General features: G+C 44.9%; 1 protein-coding gene across 1 annotated transcript; it reads left to right on the forward strand.

Moving 5' to 3' along the window:
• The first annotated feature begins 1073 nt into the window (after positions 1–1073).
• MRPS35 (mitochondrial ribosomal protein S35) lies at positions 1074–25106 on the forward strand. The gene is made up of 8 exons (XM_048515803.1): positions 1074–1226; positions 3247–3293; positions 5670–5837; positions 8054–8114; positions 9807–9946; positions 13470–13579; positions 15602–15671; positions 24401–25106. Exons 1-8 carry the CDS (start codon positions 1094–1096, stop codon positions 24674–24676), a joined length of 1005 nt encoding a protein of 334 aa, XP_048371760.1. The 5' UTR covers positions 1074–1093; the 3' UTR covers positions 24677–25106.
• Positions 25107–25293: the final 187 nt, after the last annotated feature.

Raw genomic sequence — 25293 nt, forward strand, 5'->3', positions numbered from 1 at the left:
CCAAGGTACCCTTCCCTTTTATTTTTGTAACTAAACCATTTTTCCATAAGCAATTGCCTCTGTCTCATTATTGAGCTAACCCGACTCTATAAACTTACAACAATTTGCCAACTCAAGAGTTGACAATAAAGAAGGCAGATGATAAAGAAATGCAACCAGTTGCATATATTGTTGAATGCTTTCACCTCCAGGAAATATTTGGCTGTTGTGGGTTTTCCAAGCTGTGTGGTCGTGCTCTGGTGAGTTTTGCTCCTAAAGTTTCACCCACATCTGTGGCTGGCATCTTCAGAGGCATGACACAGAGGGATGCCATAGAAACACATCTGGTAGGTTTTGCTCTTAAAGTTTCACCCACATCTATGGCTGGTATCTTCAGAGGCATGACGCAGAGGGATGCCATAGAACCGTGGTGGCGGGTTCTTGAGACGCCAGATTCGTTGATACAGGATCATATCAGCCCCCTGCCAGCATGGCCAATTGCTGGCAGGGGGCTGATGGGAATTGTAGTCCATAACATCTGCAGTGCTAAAGGTTCGCCACCACTGCCATAGAAACACACCTGGCAGGTTTTGCTCCTAAAGTTTCACCCGCATCTATGGCTGGCATCTTCAGAGGCATGACTCAGAGGGATGCCATGGAAAGAAGCACATCTGGCAGATTTTGCTACTAATGTTTCGCCCACATCTATGGCTGGCATCTTCTGAGGCATGTCACACAGAGATGTGTTTTGTCTTTGGCACAGTGTGGAGGGAATATATATTTTGTCCATCTCATGGGGAGGGGGTGAGCCACATTTGTATGTGTCCAGGTGGATTTCAACCAGCTGCCATTGTGCTGAGGGGGAAAGGGTGGAGGGTAAGCAGAGCTTTCCTTTCCGGCCCCCAGGGGCCTGGACCAGATCCAAGGGGCGATCAGGCCTTCCCATACAAGGCGGACAGATCAGGGGTGTCCAGTTCTCGCCCTCCAGATGTTTACAGACTACAATTCCCATCAGCCCCTGCCAGCTGCTGGCAAGGGCTGATGGGAATTGTAGTCTATGAACGTCTGGAGGGCGAGACTTAGCCCGGCCTCCTTTCCTGCCTCCTTCCGCAAGATGGCGGCGGCCGCCTGGGCGAGCGGTTCTTCGGCCGCGCGGCTGCAGCACAGGCTGCTGCCCGCCTGGTTGCGCGCGGGCGGTGCTGCGGGCTACGCGATCGCGCTGCGGGCAGACACGGGAGGGCGCCCAGGTAGGCATGCGCCGGGCGTGGGGGGCCTGTTTACTCGCGAGTAGGTGCAGCCGGGCTTGCTCAAATGGTAGCTGCAGAAGTTGCAGCTTGCACGTGCATGGGAGGTGGTGGGTTCTGCTGGCCCTTTGCTTGCGTGGGAAAGCAAGGGGGGGGGGGATGTCACCTGCTGGAGGTCGTGCTCGTTTTGGAAAGGTTGTCCTTCCATTTGCAACCCGCTGCTGGCACGATTCATTTTGCATTTCATGCTTATGTTTCTGCTCTGCGTTGTAGACTTGCGACTGTGTGGTTGCAACGATAAACTTGGCTGTCCTTCTGATCCCTTCTGATCCATCTGCCGCTTTATAGCAACCCTTTTTGCTTAGAACATGCTCAGAGAGCGTGCAAGGATGTTCAAGCCCTGTTTGATTTTATATCGAAGTCCCCCTTTCTCATCCAGAGGCAAAACTACAGATCTAACAGAGCAAATTGGAAACAAAGCATTTAAATAAAGACCATTTAAACATGTCACCTGAAATGATGTAGAAATGGCATAGTAGGAGCACCCTGACATCAAGAGATGCCTTCTGGACATCATAGTAGAGGCCGGGGCCTTTTCCTTTTATTAATATGCCTTCCTGAAACCATTTGACACAGTGCAGCCTGTTACCTTTTCTTAAAAGAAGCCCTGCTGAACATTTCAGTTTTGCAACATTTATGGAAGGCCAGGAGAATAGCACACTTTCTCCTTGAGCATCATTGCAGTCTTGTAAAATCTCTGCACATGCAACCATCTCAGGAGCCTTTGTGTCTCATTCCAGGCTTCTTCCTCTGTATATGAAGCAGTCTGAGGTGGTAGAGTGCATCAACTCAGACTTCAAGGGGTGAAAGTGACATTTTGAATGTACCCTTGCTTTTCTTTCTTAACGTCTTTAACTTTCCTGTCAATAACCGCCAGACCACTGTAAATGGTTGAGCTGGGTGTGATTTAGACTATGCAACGGTAGAACGAAATAGACTTTGTGATAGTTCAGCTGTTTCTGCTCGTTTGTCCCAAACGGTTGTTAGATTGTGGACATTGGGCGAATTACCTGAATATCCTCTAGAAACACCCCCCCCTTTCACATTGATGTGATATTTGATATCTGCTAATAAGTGAGGAAGTAATTTTTTGGGAACAAGTTACAGAATACTGAGTCAAAGTTCAAACATTTCCCATTTCTGTCCTTTAAGAACCCTTGGGTGTATGCCTTCCAGACCCAGATAATTAGCAATTTTCAGTTTCTGCATAAACAATTTGACTCAGTTTTTCAGACTTGAAAACCACAGCTCCAGTGTAGCTGTCTACTTCAGGCTTTTCTTAGTGAAAACAGATGCAAAGATTTCATTCAGGTTTCTCTGACACCTCTCCTTTAAGTAGTTGTTTTTTATTCCCTTGTCCTTCACAGACCCAACTGCTTCTCTGGCCATTTTTCTGTTTCTGGCACATTTGAAGAAATGCATGATGTTTGTCTTCTTACCAATCTGTCCCTCAAATTGTTTGATATTTGTAATGATCTAAAATGATCTCAGGATCTAAAATTAGGGGAGTCTGTGTTCAACCTTGGCTGGTAGCTGCACCATAGGCCCTGGATTCTCTGCTGCATCATGCTTATGTTGTGGGGAGGGGCAAACATTTTGGACAAAGAGACAGTTGAAGATGGAGCCTTCTGTGTTGAGCCATGGTACAAATTAAGCCTGGTGTAGGTGGTGTTGATCCTCATGTCCATCCATAACGTGATCAGGAGAAGATGCGTTCCTAGTTAGGACTGCCACTACCTGTCCCTCAGAGTACCACTCCTACATAGATCTCCCTGCTAGACTTCTAATACCAGACATGAGAAATCAACCAAATGGGAGTGTTGTATCATTGTGTAGCAGGCAGTATCTGGTACTATTTTTTCTGAGCTTCAGGGAGTCATGTCGAACGGGATTTGAGAATTCATTCTTATGACTTGCTTTTTGTATTCCAACTTATTAAAAAGTGGGTTTTTTAATATTACAGGTGCAGCAGTACGGAAGGGAAGGACAAATGGAAGACCAAGGAGAGAGGTGAGAAGTTAAAGATGTGGGCAGTATATACATTTATCCATTCCTACTGCATGTGTTCTACTTTACAAATCCATATTAAAGAGAAATCTGTTTTGAACATGTTTGACTCTCATTGACTTATATGTATTAGAATTTTTCTGAGCACTTTGTATTTATTATTTATCATTTAGTAAAGTATATTGTACACCTTGTAGTACAGTGATGGCGAACCTTTTTGAGACCGAGTGTCCAAATTGCAACCCAAACCCCACTTATTTATCGCAAAGTGCCAACCCAGCAATTTAACCTGAATGCTGAGGTTTTGGTTTAGAAAAAACTGGTTGGCTCTCTCTTCCTCCGCCCCACCAGCTTGAGTAGGGGCCAGCCTGCTCTAGCCTCCAGCAAGTCCCTTGCACACTGCTCTGCACCTCTCTAGCATCTCTGCCTCCTCTGCGCCCGCCCCCCCTCGGGCAGCAGCCACCCGGAGCACAGGCACCAGGCCCGCCAGCCGAGTCCTCGCTGCTCACCATGGTGCGGGTGTGTTGTGCTCAGTGGCCCAGGCCAGCCTAGATGTGTGTGGGGGTGTGTGTGTGATTTTCCGCCACCCCCACATGACGAACTGTGTGTGTGTGTGTGCCCACAGAGAGGGCTCCGAGTGCCACCTCTGGCACCCGTGCCATAGGTTCACCATCACTGTTATAGTATATATAGTTGGAGGGAATATAGAGCCTATAAGTATTTACACATTGTATTTATTTATATATATCCCCATATATATATATATATATATATATATATATATATATATATATATATATATATAGACAGTTGCTACATATATATATATATATATATATATATATATATATATATATATATATATATATATATATATATATATATATATATATCCCCATATATATATATATATATATATATATATATATATATATATATATATATATATATATATATATATATATATATATATATATATATATATATATATATATATATATATATATATATATATATATTTTTCAACTATATATATATATTTCAAATTATATATAGTTTGCAACGTCCTTTCCATTCCGTTTCTTCTCTCATTGTTCTCCGCCAAGGAATCCTACAAATGACACCCCTGTGAAAAAGCTTTAAAAACCTAAACAAAAATTGCTCATACCCTTACAGCACTACAGTTTCCAGTGTTCTTTGTGCATTACCATATACTCCTTTGTGCATTACCATATACTCCTTTGTGCATTACCATATACTCCTTCATGCTCAAAAACTCCTTGGTAACTGTAAGCTGATTTTAAACTGGTTTAAAACTGTAGTATAACTTATTGAGATTTCAGCTCATGATAAACAACATTAATTTATCTGAGCCCAAAGTACTTGGCCATCCTATCATTTTCTGTCTAAAGCAAATTGTGTAGTATCAGTGTCAGGCTATTCTGTCTGCAGCAAATTGTGTAGTACCAGTGTCAGGCTAGTATGTCAGGCTAGTTGTGTAGTACCAGTGTCAGGCTAGTATTAAAGAGAAAACTGTTTTGAACATGTTAGACTCATTGACTTGGAGGGTCGAGACTGGCCCAGTGTCATCAGATCTCAGGAGCTAAGTGAGGTAGCCTCTGGTTAGTCCCTAGATGGGAGTCCACCAAGGAAGTCCAGGGCTGCTACACAGAGGCAGACAATGGCAAATCACCTCTGTTCATCTCTTGCCTTGAAAAGCTTGTTGGGTTGTCTGTGACTTGACAACACTTTCCTCCACCACCATGTTAAAATGGGAGAGCCAGCGTGGTATAGTGGTTAAGAGCAGATGGATTCTAATCTGGAGAACTGGGTTTGATTCCCCACTCCCCCCCCAAGTGGCAGAGGCTTATCTGGTTCACCAGATGTGTTTCCACCCTTCTACATTCCTGCTGAGTGACCTTAGGCTAGTCACAGTTCTTTGGAACTCTCTCAGCCCCACCTGCCTCACAAAGTGGAGGGAGGGAAGGAAAAAAGTTTGTAAGCTACCTTGAGTCTCCTTACAGGAGAGAAAGGTGGGATATAAATGGCACCAGGCAGGCCAAGAGTCCTGTCTTTGATGTTTCAATATTGGGAATGGATAGCACTGTAATGGTTTCCTATGACATGCCAAGAGTGCAAAGGTAGCTTTTGAATAATTCAGATAAAATGTCTTTTTGTTTTATTATTATGAAACCAGCAAATGGGTGGATGTAGTCTGGGTTTATGTTTGAGGTTCTTGAAAGTCCCGGTACCATCTAGCTATTGAAACCGGTTGGTTGCTTTCTCCAACTACTGACTTTTGCAAGCAGTATCCTTCAGTGCACTGAATACTCAGATGCACGATCAAGCCTTGATTTCTTCCTCTGCAAATTTTATTAGTCTGGAGCTCCCAGGACTGAGAAGATGGAGGTTGATCAGGATTGGACCAGCGTGTACCCAGCTGCCGCCGCTTTTAAACCTTCCGCAGTACCTCTCCCCATTCGGATGGGCTACCCAGTGAAAAGAGGAGTACCTCCTCCAAAAGAAGGCAACTTGGAACTTATAAAGGTAAGACTCATTCGAACTGTTCTTGCTGTAGATGCATGATATTAATTCACTTTTATACTCCGCATTGCTATTTATAGGTCCCCAAAGCAGCGTATGTAAATTATTTTCAGTTCTGTTCACAATTAAAACTCCTCCTGGTTAGAGCTCTGTTGACTCCTCTGTTGACTCCAGGGTGTGTGTGTGTGGGCACACACACACATCCTGCTTCACTGAGGATCTGGCAGGAATCAAATAGTTGCATAAGTGGGAGGAAGATTTGCAGTAAACACAAAGTAGAGTGCAGCTATTCCAAGTAGTCTACAGCCAGCGTGGTGTAGTGGTTAAGAGCAGGTCCACTCTAATCTGGAGAACCGGGTTTGATTCCCCGCTCTGCCACTTGAGCTGTGGAGGCTTACCTGGTGAACTGGATTAGCTTGGTCACGCCAACACACGCCAGCTGGGTGACCTTGGGCTAGTCACAGTTCTTTGGAGCTCTTTCAGCCACACCTACCTCATAGGATGTTTGTTGTTAGGGGAAGGGAAAGGAGTTTGTAAGCCCCTTTGAGTCTCCTTCAGGAGAGAAAGGGGGGATAGAAATCCAACTCTTCTTCTTAACTCCTCAAGATACATTCTGTGCAATGTGCTTAGCAAACCACTTGCGTTCATTCTGGTTTGGAGACTTGCTTTATTTTCAGTGCAAATTCAGGATATGCTGAGAGATCAGTGTAATAGTCTCTGCTAGCACGAATTTCTGTTTTGGTGGTCTGGGGACATGGAAAAGTGCTGGAAGACCAATTGCCCACCATCAGTATGGACGACCATTGTCAATCTTGGGGAGAAGGTGACTAATAGGAAACCAATATTTCATTGGAGGAGAGGGCAGCCCCGGCTCTTCTTAAAAGGAGGCCATGAGATCAGTTGTAAAAAAGCCACCTTGTTTTGGCACCTGCCCACTAGCTGCATATATAAGGCAAGAGATTCCCAAGGATATTGACTCTTAACTTTACACATTCCTGGATGAAGCTGATTATCTCCTCAGTTCTATTTTTCCTTTGCATCAGATCCAGCTGAGGTTGTGAATGTTCTGAATAGGTGTGTGGTGTGCTGAATAGGAGGAGAAGGAGAAGAAGAGTTGGATTTATATTCCCCCCCCCCTTTCTCTCCTATAGGAGACTCAAAGGGGCTTACAAACTCCTTACCTTCCCCCCTCACAACAAACACCCTGTGAGGTAGGCAGGGCGGAGAGAGCTCAGAAGAACTGTGACTACCCCAAGGTCACCCAGCTTGCGTGTGTGGGAGTGCACAGGCTAATCTGAATTCCCCCGATAAGCCTCCACAGCTCAGGCGGCAGAGCTGGGAATCAAACCCAGTTCCTCCAGATTAGAGTACACCTGCTCTTAACCACTACGCCACTGCTGCTCCTGAGGAGGAGGAAGCTCAGTCCAGATAAGAGCAAAGTACAGTTCATTGGTGATGTAGTTGAATTGCAATTCAACCTGTTTTGCATGAGGTTTTATTAAAGTCCGAGGCAGCTTTGCAGGTGGACATCCAAGTATCATCTGTGGCACAAAGCACGTTCAACCAGCTCAGCTATAGTAGTTTCTTTTGCATTACAATTGCTCATAATTTACTATCGTCCTGCATAAGTACTGTGATATACAGGGCTGCTTGTGAGCATTGTTTGGAAACTTAGAGCATTGTTTGGAAACTTTAGAGCATTGTTTGGAAACTTCTACAAGTAGGAGGGAAAATATTTTCCTAGTACTTGCCCTCATTGGCTATGTTTGTTTCAGGGCCCAAATCGGTGTTCTATGCATCCTCCAACTGTCTGGGATTTGCTTTCCAATTTGCTTTCTAAATAACACCAGCCCTTGAATCATTAATACAAATCTGCCCAGTTCTTACAACCTTTGCAGACCCTAGTCTCAGGGCTTCCACCTTCAAGTTGAAGTGGATGAACCTTTTCAGTGGGACACTTTTCTTCTCCCTGTATCCACTGAACTCGCATTCAATTTGATTGTATTAAGTGGTCTTGGAGCGCCTTAACATTTAATAGCCTTTTGAATGGCTAACTAAATATTGTGGGTTGTCATGGGCTTTTAAAAATCTGTTTATTTGATAGCCAACTCTTCATAATTGATGTTTGTCTTAACCTGCAGCGGTAGAGCAGCATCGAACTATCCTAAATTCTGCCCTTTGGCATCATTCAAGTATTAGTCAATATGTCATTCTTTCAGATCCCCAATTTCTTGCATCTCACACCAGTTGCCATCAGGAACCATTGTACTGCTCTTAAGGGTGAGTTTTATATTTTGTGTCCGGTTTCAGTGTAAAATAAAAGCAAATGTGAAATTGACAAGGGATTCTGCAGCATTTTAGTCCTATTAAAGGGGCCCAATGACTCAAAAAAGATTTATAAGCAGTTAATGATTTAGCAGCTATTGAAAGGCTAATGGGGGCAGCTTATAAAGTACCTGCACAAGTTAATTGATAGATTTTTGTGAGGTTTCTGGGGACTATTGTAATAATTCAGTGTTTTAAACCTTCTATCACCTTCTTTGATACTGTTTTTAATCTGGGTTTCAGTTTCCTGTGAGAACAGGTGGTCTTCTGAAGGGTTTAAACAAAGAAGTAAATGTTAATTTGTGCCTAGGAATGGGGAATATGGTTTTCACTTCATATGCTGCAACCACAACACCATGGTGCAATTCAGTGTTGTTGTGTGTGAATGTTCCAGTCATGTGCATTTTGTTTTTTGGTACCCAACTGAGAAGGGAGCATGTCAGTGATGCAGAAAGGCACATGCGATTAGACTTGCCTAAGAGAGCAGCAGTGGCGTAGTGGTTAAGAGCAAGTGCACTCTAATCTGGGGAACCAGGTTTGATTCCCCGCTCTGCCACTTGAGCTGTGGAGGCTTATCTGGGGAACTAGATTAGCTTGTGCACTCCAACACATGCCAGCTGGGTGATCTTGGTCTCATCACAGTTCTTCAGAGCTCTCTCTGCTCCACCCACCTCACAGGGTATTTGTTGTGAGGGGGGAAGGGCAAGGAGATTGTAAGCCCCTTTGAGTCTCCTTACAGAAGAGAAAGGGGGGATATAAATCCAAACTCCTCTTCTTCTATGCTGTATTTGCATGCAGCTGTATAGGACTGTGCCACTGGAGTTTTATGCAGAGGTAGTCTGGAACTCATGCCTATATTCAGGACACCACTGGTTTTGAGGCTATGTACTTAATGTTGAGACTGAGAGAAAAGGCTGGGCTTCTGTTAGTGTACTGCTCACCCAGCTGCCCAACAGTCTCTTTACCTGAGCAGATAGAAGTAGTCTTGAGGCTGGTGTTGATGACCCCTGTGCTGATTGTCCTGGGACTTCAGCATTCATGCTGAGACTGACTTATCAGGAGTGGCTCAGGAGTTCATGGTCTCCATGACAACCATGGGCTTGTCTCAGGTAATAACTAGTCTTACTTATTATATCAGGAGCATCAAAGGTATAGGCATGCGGAGAGAGAAGAAGAGTTTGGATTTATATCCCCGCTTTTTTCTGTAAGGAGACTCAAAGGGGCTTACAATCTCCTTTCCCTCCCACCCACCCACCCAAACACCCTGTGAGGTGGGTGGGGCTGAGAGCGCTCTGAAAAGTCGTGACTAGCCCAAGGTCATCCAGCTGGCGTGTGTTGGAATGGACAAGCGAATCTAGTTCACCAGGTAAGCCTCCACAGCTCAAGTGGCAGGGCAGGGAATGAAACCCGGTTCTCCAGATTAGAGTGCACCTGCTCTTCACCACTACGCCACTGCTGCTGAAGGGTCTACTCTGCTCATTCACTTGCTGTGGATTTTTCAGTCTGGTTTTGTGCCTCTTACAGTCAGCTTTCAAAAATGTCATTTTTGCCTTTACTTCAAGGGAAGGGAATGAAATTGGTATACACTTTTATTGGCTAGCTTGCTGTAAGTAATGCTTGCTGATGTCTTATGAAATGACTCCTTAGATTTCTGCACGGAGTGGCCGGCTGCCCTGGACGATGATGAGAAACGTATGCAGCATTTTCCCATAGAAATTGAAACAACAGACTATGTTTCAGCAGGCCCATCTGTTCGTAACCCTAAAGCTAGAGTGGTGACCTTAAGGGTAAGTTAACTGCAGAAGAAACACATGTATTTTTCCTCCCCACAACAGATTCTTAAAGAAGAAGAAGAGTTTGGATTTATATCCCCCCCTTTCTCTCCTGCAGGAGACTCAAAGGGGCTTACAATCTCCTTGCCCTTCCCCCCTCACAACAAACACCCTTTGAGGTAGGTGGGGCTGAGAGAGCTCCGAGAAGCTGTGACTAGCCCAAGGTCACCCAGCTGGCCTGTGTGGGAGTGTACAGGCTAATCTGAATTCCCCAGATAAGCCTCCACAGCTCAAGCGGCAGAGCTGGGAATCAAACCCAGTTCCTCCAGATTAGATACACGAGCTCTTAACCTCCTACGCCACTGAGGTTGAACACGGAACCGGTTGCTTCTAAAGGCTATAGCTGGAAAGCCATTTGCAACCGGGCTCTATTGTAAGAGCTGCCCAATAAACATCCAATAACTTTGAGAACTTTTGTCCTTGAGAAGGAATACAGTAAGTAAATATCAGTATAAATATCACATACGCTGAAGCGAAGTTGAATATAAGTGGGTTCCTGTATTTATACGTGCTGGGTACCTGTTCACATAGGGTGGCAGGCAGTTCTGGGAGGGAACACGCAACAAACATTTAGTCTTGGATTACATGGGATCCATGCTATTATTTTGGGTTTAATACTTTTTTGTGGGGAGGGGCGTTGTAAGTTTAATTGGATAACTTTTGTGGAATGACTTAGTTCTTAGTTTTGTGGAATGGGCAGTTCTATCGGTGTGTGGCACTTTTCAACATAACACACACACACCCCTTCCAAAAAAAAGTCTTCCCCGGACATTTCAGTGCTAAATTTTGACTGTGGAAAGAAATGGAAGGTGATGAGGGGCGAGAGACGCAGCGTAAGGAAGGAGAGAAACTTGGACTAACCAAGAGCAGCCCCTGTCCCCTCTTTATAAAAGTCTTTAACACCACTGAGACCCATTGTTCTTCTCTGAGGGGTTTTGTTTTTGGTTTTATATGTGGGGTTGTGGGCTACTATTTTAGAATGTAACTGTTTTAAATTGTTATTTTATGATGTTTTATATTGTTCACCGCCCTGAGCCCTGTTGGGATAGGGCGGTATATTAAATCTAATAAATAGTAATAATAATAATAATTAGCATTTATTTTAACATTTACAAAATGCTTTTTTAACTGTTTGAAGCACTTGGCTTGGATTCTCAATCATTCTGAAAATAACAGGGTGAGTCGGGTCAGAGTTCATCTCTATGTCCTGCCTCTCAAACAGCCAGCCGCATGAACACAGTCCTTTTCGTAGCCACGAAAGCATATTCCTCTCCTTGAGAATGGTCATCTGCGAAGGCTGTGCGTAAGGTGTCCTGGGTGTTGATTATTACAGAAATGAAATAGCCAGCCATCTGGCCTGTCCTAACACTGACGATCAGATCAGATTTGATTGATAATCCAGTCTTGTGGAGGCGTCCTGTTAATTCCCTCGCAGACTAATCTGGTGGGACGAGTGGCGCAGAGAGAGATTTGAAGGTGAAAAGCAGATGGCATTGAGGCTGCTGTCGTCTGGGGACTTGGGACTAATTCTTGCTACGGTGACAAATGACAGGTTTACACGACGGAATGTTCTTTCAGTACAAAAATGTTCCCTCCCCATAGAAAATTAAGTTGTCGGAGAGGAATATTCTAGCCTAGGTTTCTTCCTGATGCTTGCCTTTTCTAGGTGGAGAGATTTTTTTCTTCTTCAGAGGTTTCCCAAAGTCCAGAGTCTCAGATACTGACTCACCACTTGAGTGAGTACTAGGCCTAAAACACTTTCTGGAGCAGATCCATGTTGTGCAATTAGTCTGTTATGGATTTATTTATTTTTTTAAACAGAAGCTACACACACCTTATTTTTGGAGTGATGCTGTCCAGAATTTTACCATTTCATGCTAAGTTCTTCTTGCAGTATCCCAGAATCAGATTGCACCTGGATATTTCTTTGAGCTTTCGATGTTTCATGTTTTGATGTTAACCCCTTGCTTGAAGATAGTTCTGGTAGTCAGCAGCGCAAGTCTGTTTTGGGTCACTTTGGTTAATTTATTTAAAATCACTTTGGTTCATTTATTTTTAGGGTTTTTTGCTTAACACTTGGCTTTTCTTAATTTCATTCCATCCTTTTACATTTCTTCCAAAGATTACCCTTGCTTATCTTTTTCTCCATTAAGAAACTGTAGCGGGTTTGTTTCCAGTTCCTTCTGCTGTCTGAAGAAGGGGTAAAGGTAGACCCAAATTCTTCTGTGGCTCATTTGTAGGGGGCTGCAGTCCCTGCCGAAGGACAGAGTTCAGTTTTTAACAGTTTCACCTTTAATTTTTAAAAAACCCAAAAGTTTCAGGTCCCGGCAGCTTTGAAGATTTATCAAAAATATTGTAAAAGAGACACTAAATGTTCTGCTTAGAGCTCTCTAGACGTCAGCAAAACTTCTGCTCATTCACCCTTGTGGAGAGCCAGTGTGGTGTAGTGGTTAAGAGCAGGTGCGTTCTAATCTGGAGAACCGGGTTTGATTCCCCGCTTTGCCACTTAAGATGTGGAGGCTTATCTGGTTAACTAGATTAGCTTGTGCACTCCAACACATGCCAGCTGGGTGACTTTGGCCTAGTCACGGTTCTTCTGAGCTCTCTCAGCCCCACCCACCTCACAGGTTGTTTGTTAGGGGGGAGAGGGGAAAGGAGATTGTAAGCCCCTTTGAGTTTCCTTACAGGAGAGAAAGGGGGATATAAATTCAAACTTTTATTCTTCTTCTTGTGTGTGCCACCATCTCCTACTATTACACATGGTGACATCTAAAACTGCAGTCCTCCTGGCTTCTGCATCTGAGGAATAATCTTTTCTTCTCCCCTGACATCACACAATCCAGCTTCTTCACAGTCATTCTCTGTCACTCTCTGAAAGAGAAGGGTGCAACTTCTGTATGAGGCGCCATCTTTGGTTGTGTGCTTACGTTGTTATCATGTAATGAGGATATCGTATCTGTTGATTTTTGCTGGTTAGATATTATAATATCTTTAATATAATAAAGATGTTGTATTATGTTGTGGTGTTACGTCTTGCTGTTATCTCATGCCTGTTGCTATACGATTGCTGATATGTTGTTGTTTTATGTCAAGCTGTTATCTTATTATTATATTACTATGTGTCTGATGCAATCATATTTTATGCTATGGGCTAACATGTTTTTGTTATTTGTTATTCCATTAAGAAGTGTTGATATTGTTGATATGCTATGTTTAGTGATGTTTGATGATTGATAAACTGGGACTATGTTTTTGGGGTTGCTGCTCATATTTATTTATTGTTCACATTTGCTATTTGATGTTCATATTAATTGGTCTGTTATTCTGTTTTGTTGGGGGTTAGCCGCTCTGAGCCCTACAGGGGAGAGCGGGGTACAAGTCCAATAAATGAAACAGAACCTTGCTGTGAGTCTGATTTAACATCGGATACAAATCTCACACTTTGATGTCCACCCCCTCCCCCCTTTTTCCTCCCCAGGTAAAGCTTTCAAGCCTCAACTTGGATGACCATGCAAAGAAGAAGTTCATTAAACTTGTAGGGGAGAGATACTGCAAGGGCACGGATACCCTGGCCATTACAACAGACAGGTAATGTGAGAAAAGGATCTAATGTAGTCCTTAAGCACTTAAGGAAGTCAAGACCTTTTCCAGTATCCATTTCCGTCTGACTCAGCTGCTGCTAGGATTTAAAAACAGTTGGGCCGTGTTGCAAAGACGCGGGCTGTGACCTGGCCAGTCTTGTTTGGACTTTCTTTCTCCACTGCCTTGACAGGGAATTCAAGCAGGTGAAGATGACCCTGATGGGCATAAAATATATATATATAAAGGACTGGGAAAGACCAGGAAGAACCATAAAAGGCAGTGTTTCTTCAAGCTATTCAGTCTGATGTCATGGCATGCATCTAACTACTGCATCCATCATTAAGAGCTTATGGGGTGCTGTAGGATTCTTCCTTATTGATGGATGTCCAGGTAGCACACGCTGCTTGAGTGGCATTTTTTCACCTACACGAGGCGATGCAGTTGGCACCCTATGTCTCCCAGGCTCATTCCGCACATGCAGAATAATGCACTTTCAAACTGCTTTCAGTGCTCTTTGAAGCTGTGCGGACTGGCAAAATCCACTTGCAAACAGTTGTAAAAGTGGTTTGAAAACGCATTATTTTGCATGTGCGGAAGGGGCCCCAGACTGATCTGGCCACTGTGATCCATGCAACAGTCACCTCTGGGCTGGACTATTGCAATTTGCTGTTTGCAGGGCTACCCTTGGGCCTACCCTGGAAGCTCCATCTGGTTCTGATGGGATCTCTGTGGCAGACACGCATCCAACCTGCGCTCTGCTAGCGGCGCTGGCTTTGGTTGGGGCACCAAATTAGGTTTGGGGTTCTTGTACTAACATACAAACTCTAAACCAGCCATTCTCAACCAGGGTTCCGTGGTACCCTGGGGTGCCGTGAGCATGTCCCAGGGGTACCGCGGCAACACTACCGCCCCCCCCCCCCCTCATTTTTGTGGTGTCTCCCATCAGCGCCAGCAAGGACATGGAGCTGGCCCATGGGGCAGGGCCAGCCACAAGTTCAGCAGCCACCCCACCCCCCCAGTTCTACCCTTCACCCTGGGAGGGGAAGGTGGGGGGTGTGGCAAGCAGGGGCAATGGGAGGGGAAGGTGGAGGGTGGCGGCAGGGGTACCGTGAGATATGAAGAGTGAGGTCAAGGGTACCCTGACCTCAAAAAGGTTGGGAAACACTGCTCTAAACGGTCTAGGACCAGCATACCTATGGGATCGCCTCTCCTGGTATGTCCCCTAAAGAGTACGTCAGTCAGTGAATTCTGATCTTCTGCTGATCTGCTCGCCTCAACCAGGGTTTTCGGCCCTGGCCCTAGCCTGGTGGAACTCTGTCCAAGGAGACCAGGCCCCTGCAGGACTTAATGTGGCTCTGCAGGGCCTGTAAGACAGAGCTGTTCCACCAGGGATATGGTTGAGGTAGCCACGGTTAACATCCAGGCCTCCTCCATTAACATTAACATCCACCAATGTTAATCAAGATCCAATGTTAATCAAGGAGCAGCAGTGGCGTAGTGGCTAAGAGCAGATGCACTCTGATCTGGAGGAACTGGGTTTGATTCCCAGCCCTGCCCCCTGAGCTGTGGAGGCTTATCTGGGGAATTCAGATTAGCCTGTACACTCCCACACACACCAGCTGGGTGACCTTGGGCTAGTCACAGCTTTTCGGAGCTCTCTCAGCCCCACCCACCTCACAGGGTGTTTGTTGTGAGGGGGGAAGGGCAAGCAGATTGTAAGCCCCTTTGAGTCTCCTGCAGAAGAGAAAGGGGGGGGGTATAAATCCAAACTCTTCTTCTTCTTTTGGTGTGGTGGGTTTTATTGCTGTAAAGGGTCTTGAACTACAAACACCATCTTAGTTGTGTTTTTATTAGGTGTTTATTAATTATTGTGCATTCGTATGTTATTGTGGATACAGTAGGCCGCCCCAAGCCCAAAAGGGGAGACGCGGCACGTAAAGCCTAATAAATAAATAAAATGTTACTGGCTTTTCAACCACTAAATACTGGAACTGATACCACATTGACTGTGTTTTTGTTGTCTCTCAGGTGTCCATTAAGAAGGCAAAACTATGATTATGGAGCATACCTTCTGACAGTGCTATTCCATGAATCGTGGGTAAGAATCAATTCATGAAAACCAAAAACAAGATGTGCAGTCGTGGTTTGTTTAAGTGTTGATCACAAATCATATCTTACATATCTTGAGAGCCAGCATAGTGTAGTGATTAAGAGTAGGTGGATTCTAATCTGGAGAGCCGGGTTTGATTCCCCACTTCTCCACCTGAGTGGTGGAGGCTTATCTAGTGAACCAGATGTGTTTCCGCATTACTGCATTCCTGCTGGGTGACCTTGGGCTAGTCACAGTTCTTTGGAACTCTTAGCCCTACCTACCTCACCAGGTGTCTTGTGGGGAGAGGAAGGGAAAGGAGCTTGTAAGCCACCTTGAATCTCCCTACAGGAGAGAAAGGTGGGGTATAAATCCAAACTCTTCTTCTTCTACATTGATGAGTGGAGGGAATTTACTGAACAAGAATGGGAAGTATTCAGGCTACCAGCTGGACCTGGTGAGAACAAGTAGTTAGTGCCCACTAAAATGCAACTTCATTGTGCCACATGTTTGTGGCAGGTAACCAGCATGCTGGTGTAACATAGTAGCTATCAACTTGATGCTCCAGTTCAAATCTTAGTCATAAATGCGATGCATGGTCTTAGGGACGCCCCCGTCTCTTGTTGCAACTGTGTTTTCAATACTGGGGGAAGGGTGTCTCATGTTAATGTGCCTTTTGGGGTTTCTGTCAGAATTTTAGAGAATACACCTCAAGTGTTCAGAACCCTCAAAGGCCACGTGCAAAAGCTGAATTTGCACAATTCGCCATCTGTCTGTGCCCTGACTTCAGTGTAAAATTGTGGCTTTGAAAAACATTTGTAGCCATTCCTGCAGATTTTTTTTCTTGGCTTTCCTTTCAAGCATTTTAGGTGGGATGTGGGACATTTTGGTGCTTGTAAAATTAAGAGACGTCCATCTGCCTTACGAGGGCCCGGGGTAATCTGGCAGCAGCATGCAAAGGTAATTGAAAGGCCAGATAGGAAAGGTGGGGGAGGAGAGATCGTCTTCTGTGTCTTTGTCTGGAGTCCAGCGCTGTTAGCATCAAACTGGCGCCAAAGAATACAAAACAGAGCCCAATATAAACATGGGTTAGTTCAGATAGTATCCAGTAACTTGAGCTTTTCCTCAACCTTGAATGCAGTTTCTCAGGCACTCTTGTTGGGCTTCGCATTCTTTTATTTCATGTATTTGTATCCTCTCCTTCCTTTGAGAAGGCATATAGGGATCCTTTTATGTGTGTTGCAGTCCTGTGATATGTGTTGGGCTGAGATAGCCAATGAGCCTGAACTCGGTTTCCTGGCAAGCCAGGGGTTTGCATCTTTTGGCTCCGGGCCTCGTGGCCCAAGTCCAGCACTCCGGTCAATCACCTCACACTACTGTGTACCTTGTCATCTTGATTTTTTTTTGTCTCCCTGTGCCAAGAAAATTGTCAATATCGGAGTCAGCAAAGCTCTTGTCTGCCAGCAATGTTCTGACTGATAATGCTCGGCACAGACTGTATTGCAGGATTTCACCACGTTATAGCAACTTGGTTTCCCCAAGTTACTGCAGTGTGTTGTCGAAGGCTTTAATGGACAATGCACTCCACCCAGACACAGGATTTGCATTCACCAATGCTGCTGCTGCTGCAGGGAATGCAAATGCGACTACAAAAGTAAATGGACTGATAACCCCACCTGCAATACAGTTCACTCAACCACACCTTTGCATAGCAAGTTCCACCCAAACACTTACTGACTGGTTCCCCACCCTGGGACCTAGACAATATATACCCCACTAAACATTCCCTTCTCACTAGACACAGTGCGTAACAGACTTCCCTCTGTGATACACCTCTGAAGATGCCGGCCACAGATGTAGGCAAAACATTAGGAACAAGATTTAGAATAGAATAGAATAGAATCTTTATTGGCCAAGTGTGATTGGACACACAAGGAATTTGTCTCCGGTGCATATGCTCTCAGTGTACATAAAAGAAAATACATTTGTCAAGAATCATAAGGTACAGCACTTAATGATTGTCATATAGGTCTAGTAAGCAATCAGGAAACAATCAATAGTAATAAAAACATAAAATGTAAAATTATAAAATAAAATGAAATGTCAGCACAGGCTATAGTCATACAGTCATAATTGGGAGGAGATGGGTAATAGGAATGATGAAAAAAGTAGTGCAGTAATTATATAATAAATATATAATAAATAGTTTGACATTATCGAGGGAATTATTTGTTTAACAGAGTGATGGCATTCAAAAAAAACTGTTCTTATGTCTAGTTGTCTTGGTGTGCAGTGCTCTGTAGCGGCGCTTTAGAGGGTGAGAGTTGAAGCGGGTTATGTGCAGGATGCGAGGGGGCGGTAAATATTTTAACAGCCCTTTTTTTGGCCCGTGCCGTATACAGGTCCTGAATGGAAGGCAGGTGAGGAGCAATTGCTTGTTCTGCAGTTCTGATTATTCTCTGAAGTCTGTGTTTATCTTGTTGGGTTGCAGAACCAAACCACACAGTTATAGAGGTGCAGAGGTGCACATGACTCAATGATTCCTCTGTAGAACTGTATCAGCAGCTCCTTGGGCAGTTTGAGCTCCTGAGTTGGCTTAGAAAGAACATTCTTTGTTGTGCTTTTGATGACATTTTTGATGTTAGGTGACCACCGGAGGTCATGAGATATGATGGAGCCTAGAAATTTAAAGGTCTCTACTGTTGATACTGTGTTGTCTAGTATTGTGAGAGGAGGTAGGATGGGAGGGTTTCTCCTGAAATCTACCACCATTTCTACGGTTTTAAGTGTGTTCAGTTCTAGATTGTTCCAGTGGCACCACAGAGGCTAGTTGTTCAAACTTCCCGCCTGTATCTTGGTTTCATCGTTGTCTGCCACAGATGTATGACCAATCACTGTTAGGAAATCTGCAAGATCTGCCAGACCACGGCCACACAGCCCGGAAAACCCACAACAACCATTAGTGCAGTGTAATAGACATAGGATTTTTGTGTCCAATTGAAGTCCCAGGTAGCGTACCTTGGTGCAGAATAAACCAAGTATCTGTATCACAGAAAACTCACCACCACTGTGTGACCTTCCTGAAGTGACCTTCCTGTTCCTTTTGGCATGTGATCGAGGAGAAGAAGAAGAAGAATTGGATTTATATTCCCCCTTTTCTCTCTTGTAAGGAGACTCAAAGGGGCTGACAAACTCCTTTCCCTTCCCCCACTCACAGCAAACACCCTGTGAGGTAGGTGGGGCTGAGAGAGCTCCAAAGAACTGAGACCAACCGAAGGCCACCCAGCTGGCACGTGTTGGAGTGCCCAAGCTAATCTAGTTCACCAGATAAACCTCCACAGCTCAAGCGGCAGAGCGGGGAATCAAACCTGGATCTCCAGATTAGAGTGCACCTGCTCTTAACCACTACACCACGCTGGATGTTAATGTTAATGGCGGGGAAGCAGGCAGCGTGGTGCTTCCATCCCTTTCACGTGCACGCTAATGGCATTTCCACATTGCTAAGAACATAAGAACAAGCCAGCTGGATCAGACCAGAGTCCATCTAGTCCAGCTCTCTGCTGCTCGCAGTGGCCCACCAGGTGCCTTTGGGAGCCCGCATGCAGGATCTGAACGCAATGGCCTTCTGCAGCTGAATGGCCTTCTGCGGCTGTTGCTCCCTTTCACCTGGTCTGTAAAGGCTAGCGCAGCCGTCTCCTAGAGCCACAGATTCTGAGTGTTCTGGAAGCTGGGCTCTGAGACTGATGAATTCCAGATGAGCACATCTGTCCTTGGCTCTAGCGTTACTCAGTGATGGAAGACTCGGCCATCTGATATTGCTTATGCGAGTGCTTGGTGTGTATTGAATACACACAAGTCTCGTGCCCTTTTATTACCTTTCAACTTCCACATGAATACTTAATCCCCGTTTCCATTGTGATTGTCTTTGATTTCAATGAAAAATTCATGGCTTGCCATGACACACTGGATTTTTTTTTTTCCATGATCAGGGTGATCCCTCAGGCAAAAGCGAGTTTGATATATTATTGGCAGCTTCCGACAAGTTATGTGTTCTTAATCTCGGTGTGATTTTAATGAAAGGGAGGAAGTCTCCCATTGATGGTGCCAAGATTCTCAGCTTGGTAACAGAGTAGGATTAAGAGTCGGTGTGATGGAGCTTATAGTGTTGGGGAGGAACAGAGAGGTTTGTCTTCTGGGTCACTTTGCCTGTAAGCCTGGCCTTGGGCTGTGGTTCTGAATGTTTCTCCATCCAGAAGAAGGAGAAGAAGAATTTTGGATTTATATTCCCCCTTTCTCTCCTGTAAGGGGCTTACAATCTCCTTACCCTCCCCCACCCCCACAGCAAACACCCTGTGAGGTGTGTGGGGTTGAGAGCTCAGAAGAACTGTGACTAGCCCAAGGCCACCCAGCTGGCATGTGTTGGGAGTGCACCAGCTAATCCGGTTCCCCAGATAAGCCTCCACAGCTCAAGCGACAGAGCGGGGAAACAAACCCGGTTTTCCAGATTAGAGTGCGCCTGCTCTTAACCACTTCACCACGCTGGCTCTACCAACATCAACCTACCCTGCCCATAAAATGAAGAAGAATTGGTTTTTACATCCCATTTTTCTCAATCGAAAGAATTCTCAAAGCAACATACAATTGCCTCCCCCCCTCCTGCCCAACAGACACCTTGTGAGGTAGGTGGGTCTGAGACAGTTCTGAGAGAACTGTGACTGACCCAAGTTCATCCAGCAGACTTCATGCGGAGGAGCACGGAATTCAACCTGGTTCTCCAGGTGAGAGTCTGCCACTCCTAACTACTAAGCCACGCTAGCATAGTATTTCAGGAAGGAAGGTAGACTTGAAGCCATTCTGACATGGCTGTTATTCCTGTGTGGAGTGTTTTGTTTTGTTTTGCTTTTGCATGAAGGAGCATGCAGTTACCTGATTGCCAACCTGTAAGGTTGGGCATGCCACTCTGATTTTTTAAATTCAGATATTTATACACAGCTTTTCTCCTTAGTGGGGTACACATTCTTTATCCCTTTTGGAACCTGGTTCAAAATCTAGAAGGACCATCTAGCACTTTTCACAGTGAACAAAACACATTATTTAAACTACTCCCTGAAAAACTCTGCCCGCAATACAATTCACTCAACCACACCTTTTCATAGCAAGTTCCACCTAACTGATTGGTTCCCCACCCTGGGACATGGACAGTATATACCCCACTAAACTTTCCCTTCTCACTGGACACAGTGTATAACAGACTTCCCTCTGTGATACACCTCTGAAGATGCTAGCCACAGATGCAGGCGAAACGTCAGGAAGAAGATCTACCAGACCACAGCCACACAGCTCGGAAAACCCTCAGCAACCAGTCCCTTAAACCAGTTTTCTTGCTTTAAAATAAAGTTCTGATTTCCCGTAGACTTCCATAGGTGTTGTTTTCTTAAGCAATACTAACGAATACGTATGATACGCTCCTTTCAAGGGGACAATCTCATATGTGTCATCTGTGGATAACTGCTTTTTGTCTAGTCATCATGAAAGTGATGCTCTGTTTATAGCACCAGCATGGTGTCGTGGTTAGATAGTCAGATCAGTATCTGGGAGATCAAGGCTCCAATCCCCTCATTCCCATAGAAGCTGAGCCAATCATACTCTCTAAGCCTTGCCTTACACAGCTCTACTATACCAGATTCCTTTACTTACCTTGGTGACAAACACATGGGATCTCCGTGTGCAGCAATGCAGATTTCTTACTAAATCGGCTAATTGTGATCATTTTTGTCATGGGGTTCTCTCCGTTTTAGCCTCACGGTAATCTTGAGATAAATTAGGTTGATGAAGCGAGTGAACTCTGTAGCTGAGCTAAACCTAAGTTTAGGCCCATCCACCATGCCACAGGGCACCTCACCCTGTCTCTTGTTGCTGTCCAAAAGCTGTACCAGCTTCACTGCCAGATCGTCTACAAAGTGTTGGTGTTAACCTTTAAGGCTGTGAGCAGTCTTAGACTTGCATACCTGCGGGACCACCTCTCCCCATATTGCCCTGTGAGGGTCCCTGGCCCAAACCTGCTGGAAGTCCCTGGCCCAAAGGTTATCTGGCTGGCTTCCATGAGGCCATATTAAACAGGCTTGGCTGGCTTCAAATCTTTCAGTATTGGCTTCCATGAGGGCCAGGATCTTTACAGCCCTGCCCTTACCTAGTGGAATAAGATCCCGAGCGAGATCAGGGCCCTGCGGGACTTAATCTATTTCCACAGGGCCTGTAAGACGGATCTTTTCTGCCAGGCATTTGCATCTCCCCAGCCGGACTGACGTATTATTATCTTTGGGGTGTGTGGAAATGGGGGAGGGTGGGTTTTTTGCCATCTGTGTTAGGTTTTACTGGTTTTATTGGTTGGTTGCTGTTATGGTTTTATGACTGTTTACTGTTTGCCACCCTGAGTTGTGTTGGGGGGAGGGGCAGGATATAAATGTAAACAAACAAACAAATAAATAAATAAATAGGCAGCGGTGGGGACTCCATCAGAGTGTTAGTGTGCCTTCTGATTTGTTGGTGTTCTTTCATTCCGTGGCCGGCTTGTGTCAGCTGCAGGCGGTAATATTGAGGTTCTCAGTATTTTGAAGCTTGGAAATGTGAGGCCTTACTGCCACCCTGTGGTGAAGCGGACACCTCTCCAGTTGGCAGAAGTTTCTAGGACGCAGGGCCCTAATGGGAGAAGGATGCGAGCAGAAGACAGACATTGACTAATAACTGCTAGATCCCTGAAAAAATAGTGTCCCAGCAGGCAGGTAGCAAGATGGCGTTGTGTAAAAGCACAACTGAAAGATCTGCCTTGTGCGCAGTGGGAGCGAGGACTCCTTAGCAGTTTTTCAATTTCAATTGGTAATTGACAATCGTACCAAGGTTTGGTTCAGTAATTAGGGGCCTGAGTCTTTTTTTTCTTCTGTGTGACTTTAATAAGGATAAGAACATGGACTTTTTCCTCCGTTCTGGTTAAATTGTGAGAGAACTGATATCCCTAAAGGGGGAGGGGGTCATCAACGTGGCACCTGCTGACACCTGTCCTGGTGTCTGCCAAAAGTTTAAGAGAGTAGGTGGAGCTCTTGCCAGCAATGCCTTTGGAGATTCGATTGGCTGTACAGATTTTTTTAAAGTGTCACTTTGGCAGCACTGCATAAGGATCTTCATTGTGTGAAGGAAGGTAAGCGTGGCAGCCATTTTGTGGCTGGCTCCACCCTTTGTGACAGTTGTTATTCGTCAGCCATTTTATGCTTTGTCCGAATTCCAAAAGTGCCCAAAGGCTCAAAGAGGTTGTCCTACTGAGATGCACTCATTAATAATACTATAACTTCCTGACAGTGAGGGCTGTTTGACAGTGGAATGCACTACCTCGGAGTGTGGTGGAGTCTCCTTTGTAGGTTTTTAAACAGAGGCTGGATGGCCATCTGTCAGGAGTGCTTTGATTGTGTGTTCTGCATTACAAGGGGTTGGATTTGATGGCCCTTGGGGGTCTCTTCCAACTCTACGATTCTGTAACTAGTTTAGGTCCAGTATATCTACACCACCGCCTTTAGTGTGTGTCTCCCAAGGGTGTCCACTGATGCCATATTGCACCAGGTTAGGAAACATAATCTTGAGGAGGGGCATTCTCAGCTCCACCTGCCGACCAGATCATGAAACTTCTTCTCAACTGAAAACTCACCGAAGTCCCATTCTCAGGGTCTTTTGGAGGCACCCTTAAGACATGCATGTTTAGGTTGGCTTTTGGGACTTCAGATTCATTTGAGAAAGAGAGGGGAAAATTGTTTAGCTTAATCAACTTTGTTTTGTTCTGCTGAGGGATGTTCTGTGTGTTGGAAAGGGTGTATCAACTCTTAGGGAGCAGCAGTGGCATAGTGGCTAAGAGCAGTGGCTAAGAGCAGGTGCACTCTGATCTGGAGGAACCGGGTTTGATTCCCAGCTCTGCCATTTGAGTTGTGGAGGTTTATCTGAGGAATTCAGATTAGCCTGTGCACTCCCACACACGCCAGCTGGGTGACCTTGGGCTAGTCACAGCTTCTCAGAGCTCTCTCAGCCCCACACACCTCACAGGGTGTTTGTTGTGAGGGGGGAAGGGCAAGGAGATTGTAAGCCCCTTTGAGTCTCCTTTAGGAGAGAAAGGGGGGATAGAAATCCAAACTACTCCTCCTCCTCCTCCTCCTCCTCCTCCTCCTCCTCCTCCTCTTCTTCTTCTTCTTCTTCTTCTTCTTCTTCTTCTTCTTCTTCTTCTTCTTCTTCTTCTTCTTCTTCTTCTTCTTCTTCTTCTTCTTCTTCTTCTTCTTCTTCTTCTTCTTCTTCTTCTTCTTCTTCTTCTTCTTCTTCTTCTTCTTCTTCTTCTTCTTCTTCTTCTTCTTCGTTTCCCTAGCCCAGTGGCTTTTAACATTTTGTTATACAAAAGTGGTTCCTATGTGCATGCAAAGAATTCTGGGGCATGTGCAAAAGGGCAGTGAATAGGCCTTACTGTCACTATATAGATTTCGTAATATAGCTCTGTGGCACAACAATCCAGCGGAAGCTCAGTTGAGGCGGCATACTGTGATTCAAGGAAGCTTGCCTACTGTTACCATCCTCACATAAGCTTGTGAAAAATCCTGGTTTGGAGGCCCCTCTCCTACAGCCCTGAGGTTACGCACCTGTGCTGCTAGCTTTTCCCTTTGCTTAACTATTTGTGTAGCCTTTTCTCTAACACAGCTGTTTCTTTCCAGAAAACGGAGCCATGGGAAAAAGAGAAGACTGAAGCTGACATGGAAGAATATATCTGGGAGAACAGCGCCTCTGAAAGGAACGCTTTGGACACCCTGCTTCGAATCAAAGCAGCCGAAACGACCAAGGAAGCCAGCAAAGAGGAACTACTTGCCTCGGAAATCGTTCAAGACTACAAAAAGTCGGTGGTTGGGCTGAAAAATGAAGGAGAAACCCACGAAAACCTTTCAGAGTATAAGGAGTCTGTCAAACGGTTACTGAACTTGAGTGCCTTGTAGCGAAAGGGTTCTGCTACGTACCTGTGTATCATACAAGTCATGCTGTTACCCGGTTTAAACTTTGACGACTTTTCAATGATCAGTTTCTTATACTAGTGACCTAGCAACTCACCTTCCCTCTATATAAAAACACATTGTCTAAAGAAAGTCTAGTAACCAGGCATCTTTGGGATTCCCTTCACTCTGCAAACATTCTGCTTCTTAGCTTGGTTGGGGAGCTTTCATGGAAACCTCACGGCTTCTGCATTGCTTTGAACTGTGGAAATTGTGGAAATAGGAGTCCTTTTGCATAAAGCTAAAATGACAGCTCTTGTGGCATTCTGACCCCTCTCCGTCTGTAATGTATAGTGCTAGCTGGTTTGAGGATTTCCTCGTCTTTAGGCCTTATAAAATGGCTACCACTCACTGGGTGGGGAAGCGAATCAAACTATCTTACGCGCAGCCTTTGTTCTAATGCCCGTTCAGTCAAATCACACAGGTATACAGTTCTTGGGAGAAGCGGAGAGAATTTTGTTTTGTCCTTGAACAAAACTCCAGAGAATAACAAAAAACTTACACCAAAGAATTAAATAACTTGGATCTGCATGGGATTCTATTTGCACTTTTACACAAAGCGA

Source organism: Sphaerodactylus townsendi, linkage group LG14 (genome assembly GCF_021028975.2).
Source record: "Sphaerodactylus townsendi isolate TG3544 linkage group LG14, MPM_Stown_v2.3, whole genome shotgun sequence".
Classification (NCBI taxonomy): Eukaryota; Metazoa; Chordata; class Lepidosauria; order Squamata; family Sphaerodactylidae; genus Sphaerodactylus; species Sphaerodactylus townsendi.

What these genes read in the sequence shown, in the direction of transcription:
- MRPS35 (XM_048515803.1), top strand. Translation starts at nt 1,094, where the DNA reads ATGGCGGCGGCCGCCTGGGCGAGCGGTTCTTCGGCCGCGCGGCTGCAG. An exon ending in ATGGAAGACCAAGGAGAGAG is followed by an intron (nt 3,294 to 5,669) that starts GTGAGAAGTTAA and finishes AAATTTTATTAG; the next exon opens with TCTGGAGCTCCCAGGACTGA. An exon ending in GCAACTTGGAACTTATAAAG is followed by an intron (nt 5,838 to 8,053) that starts GTAAGACTCATT and finishes TCATTCTTTCAG; the next exon opens with ATCCCCAATTTCTTGCATCT.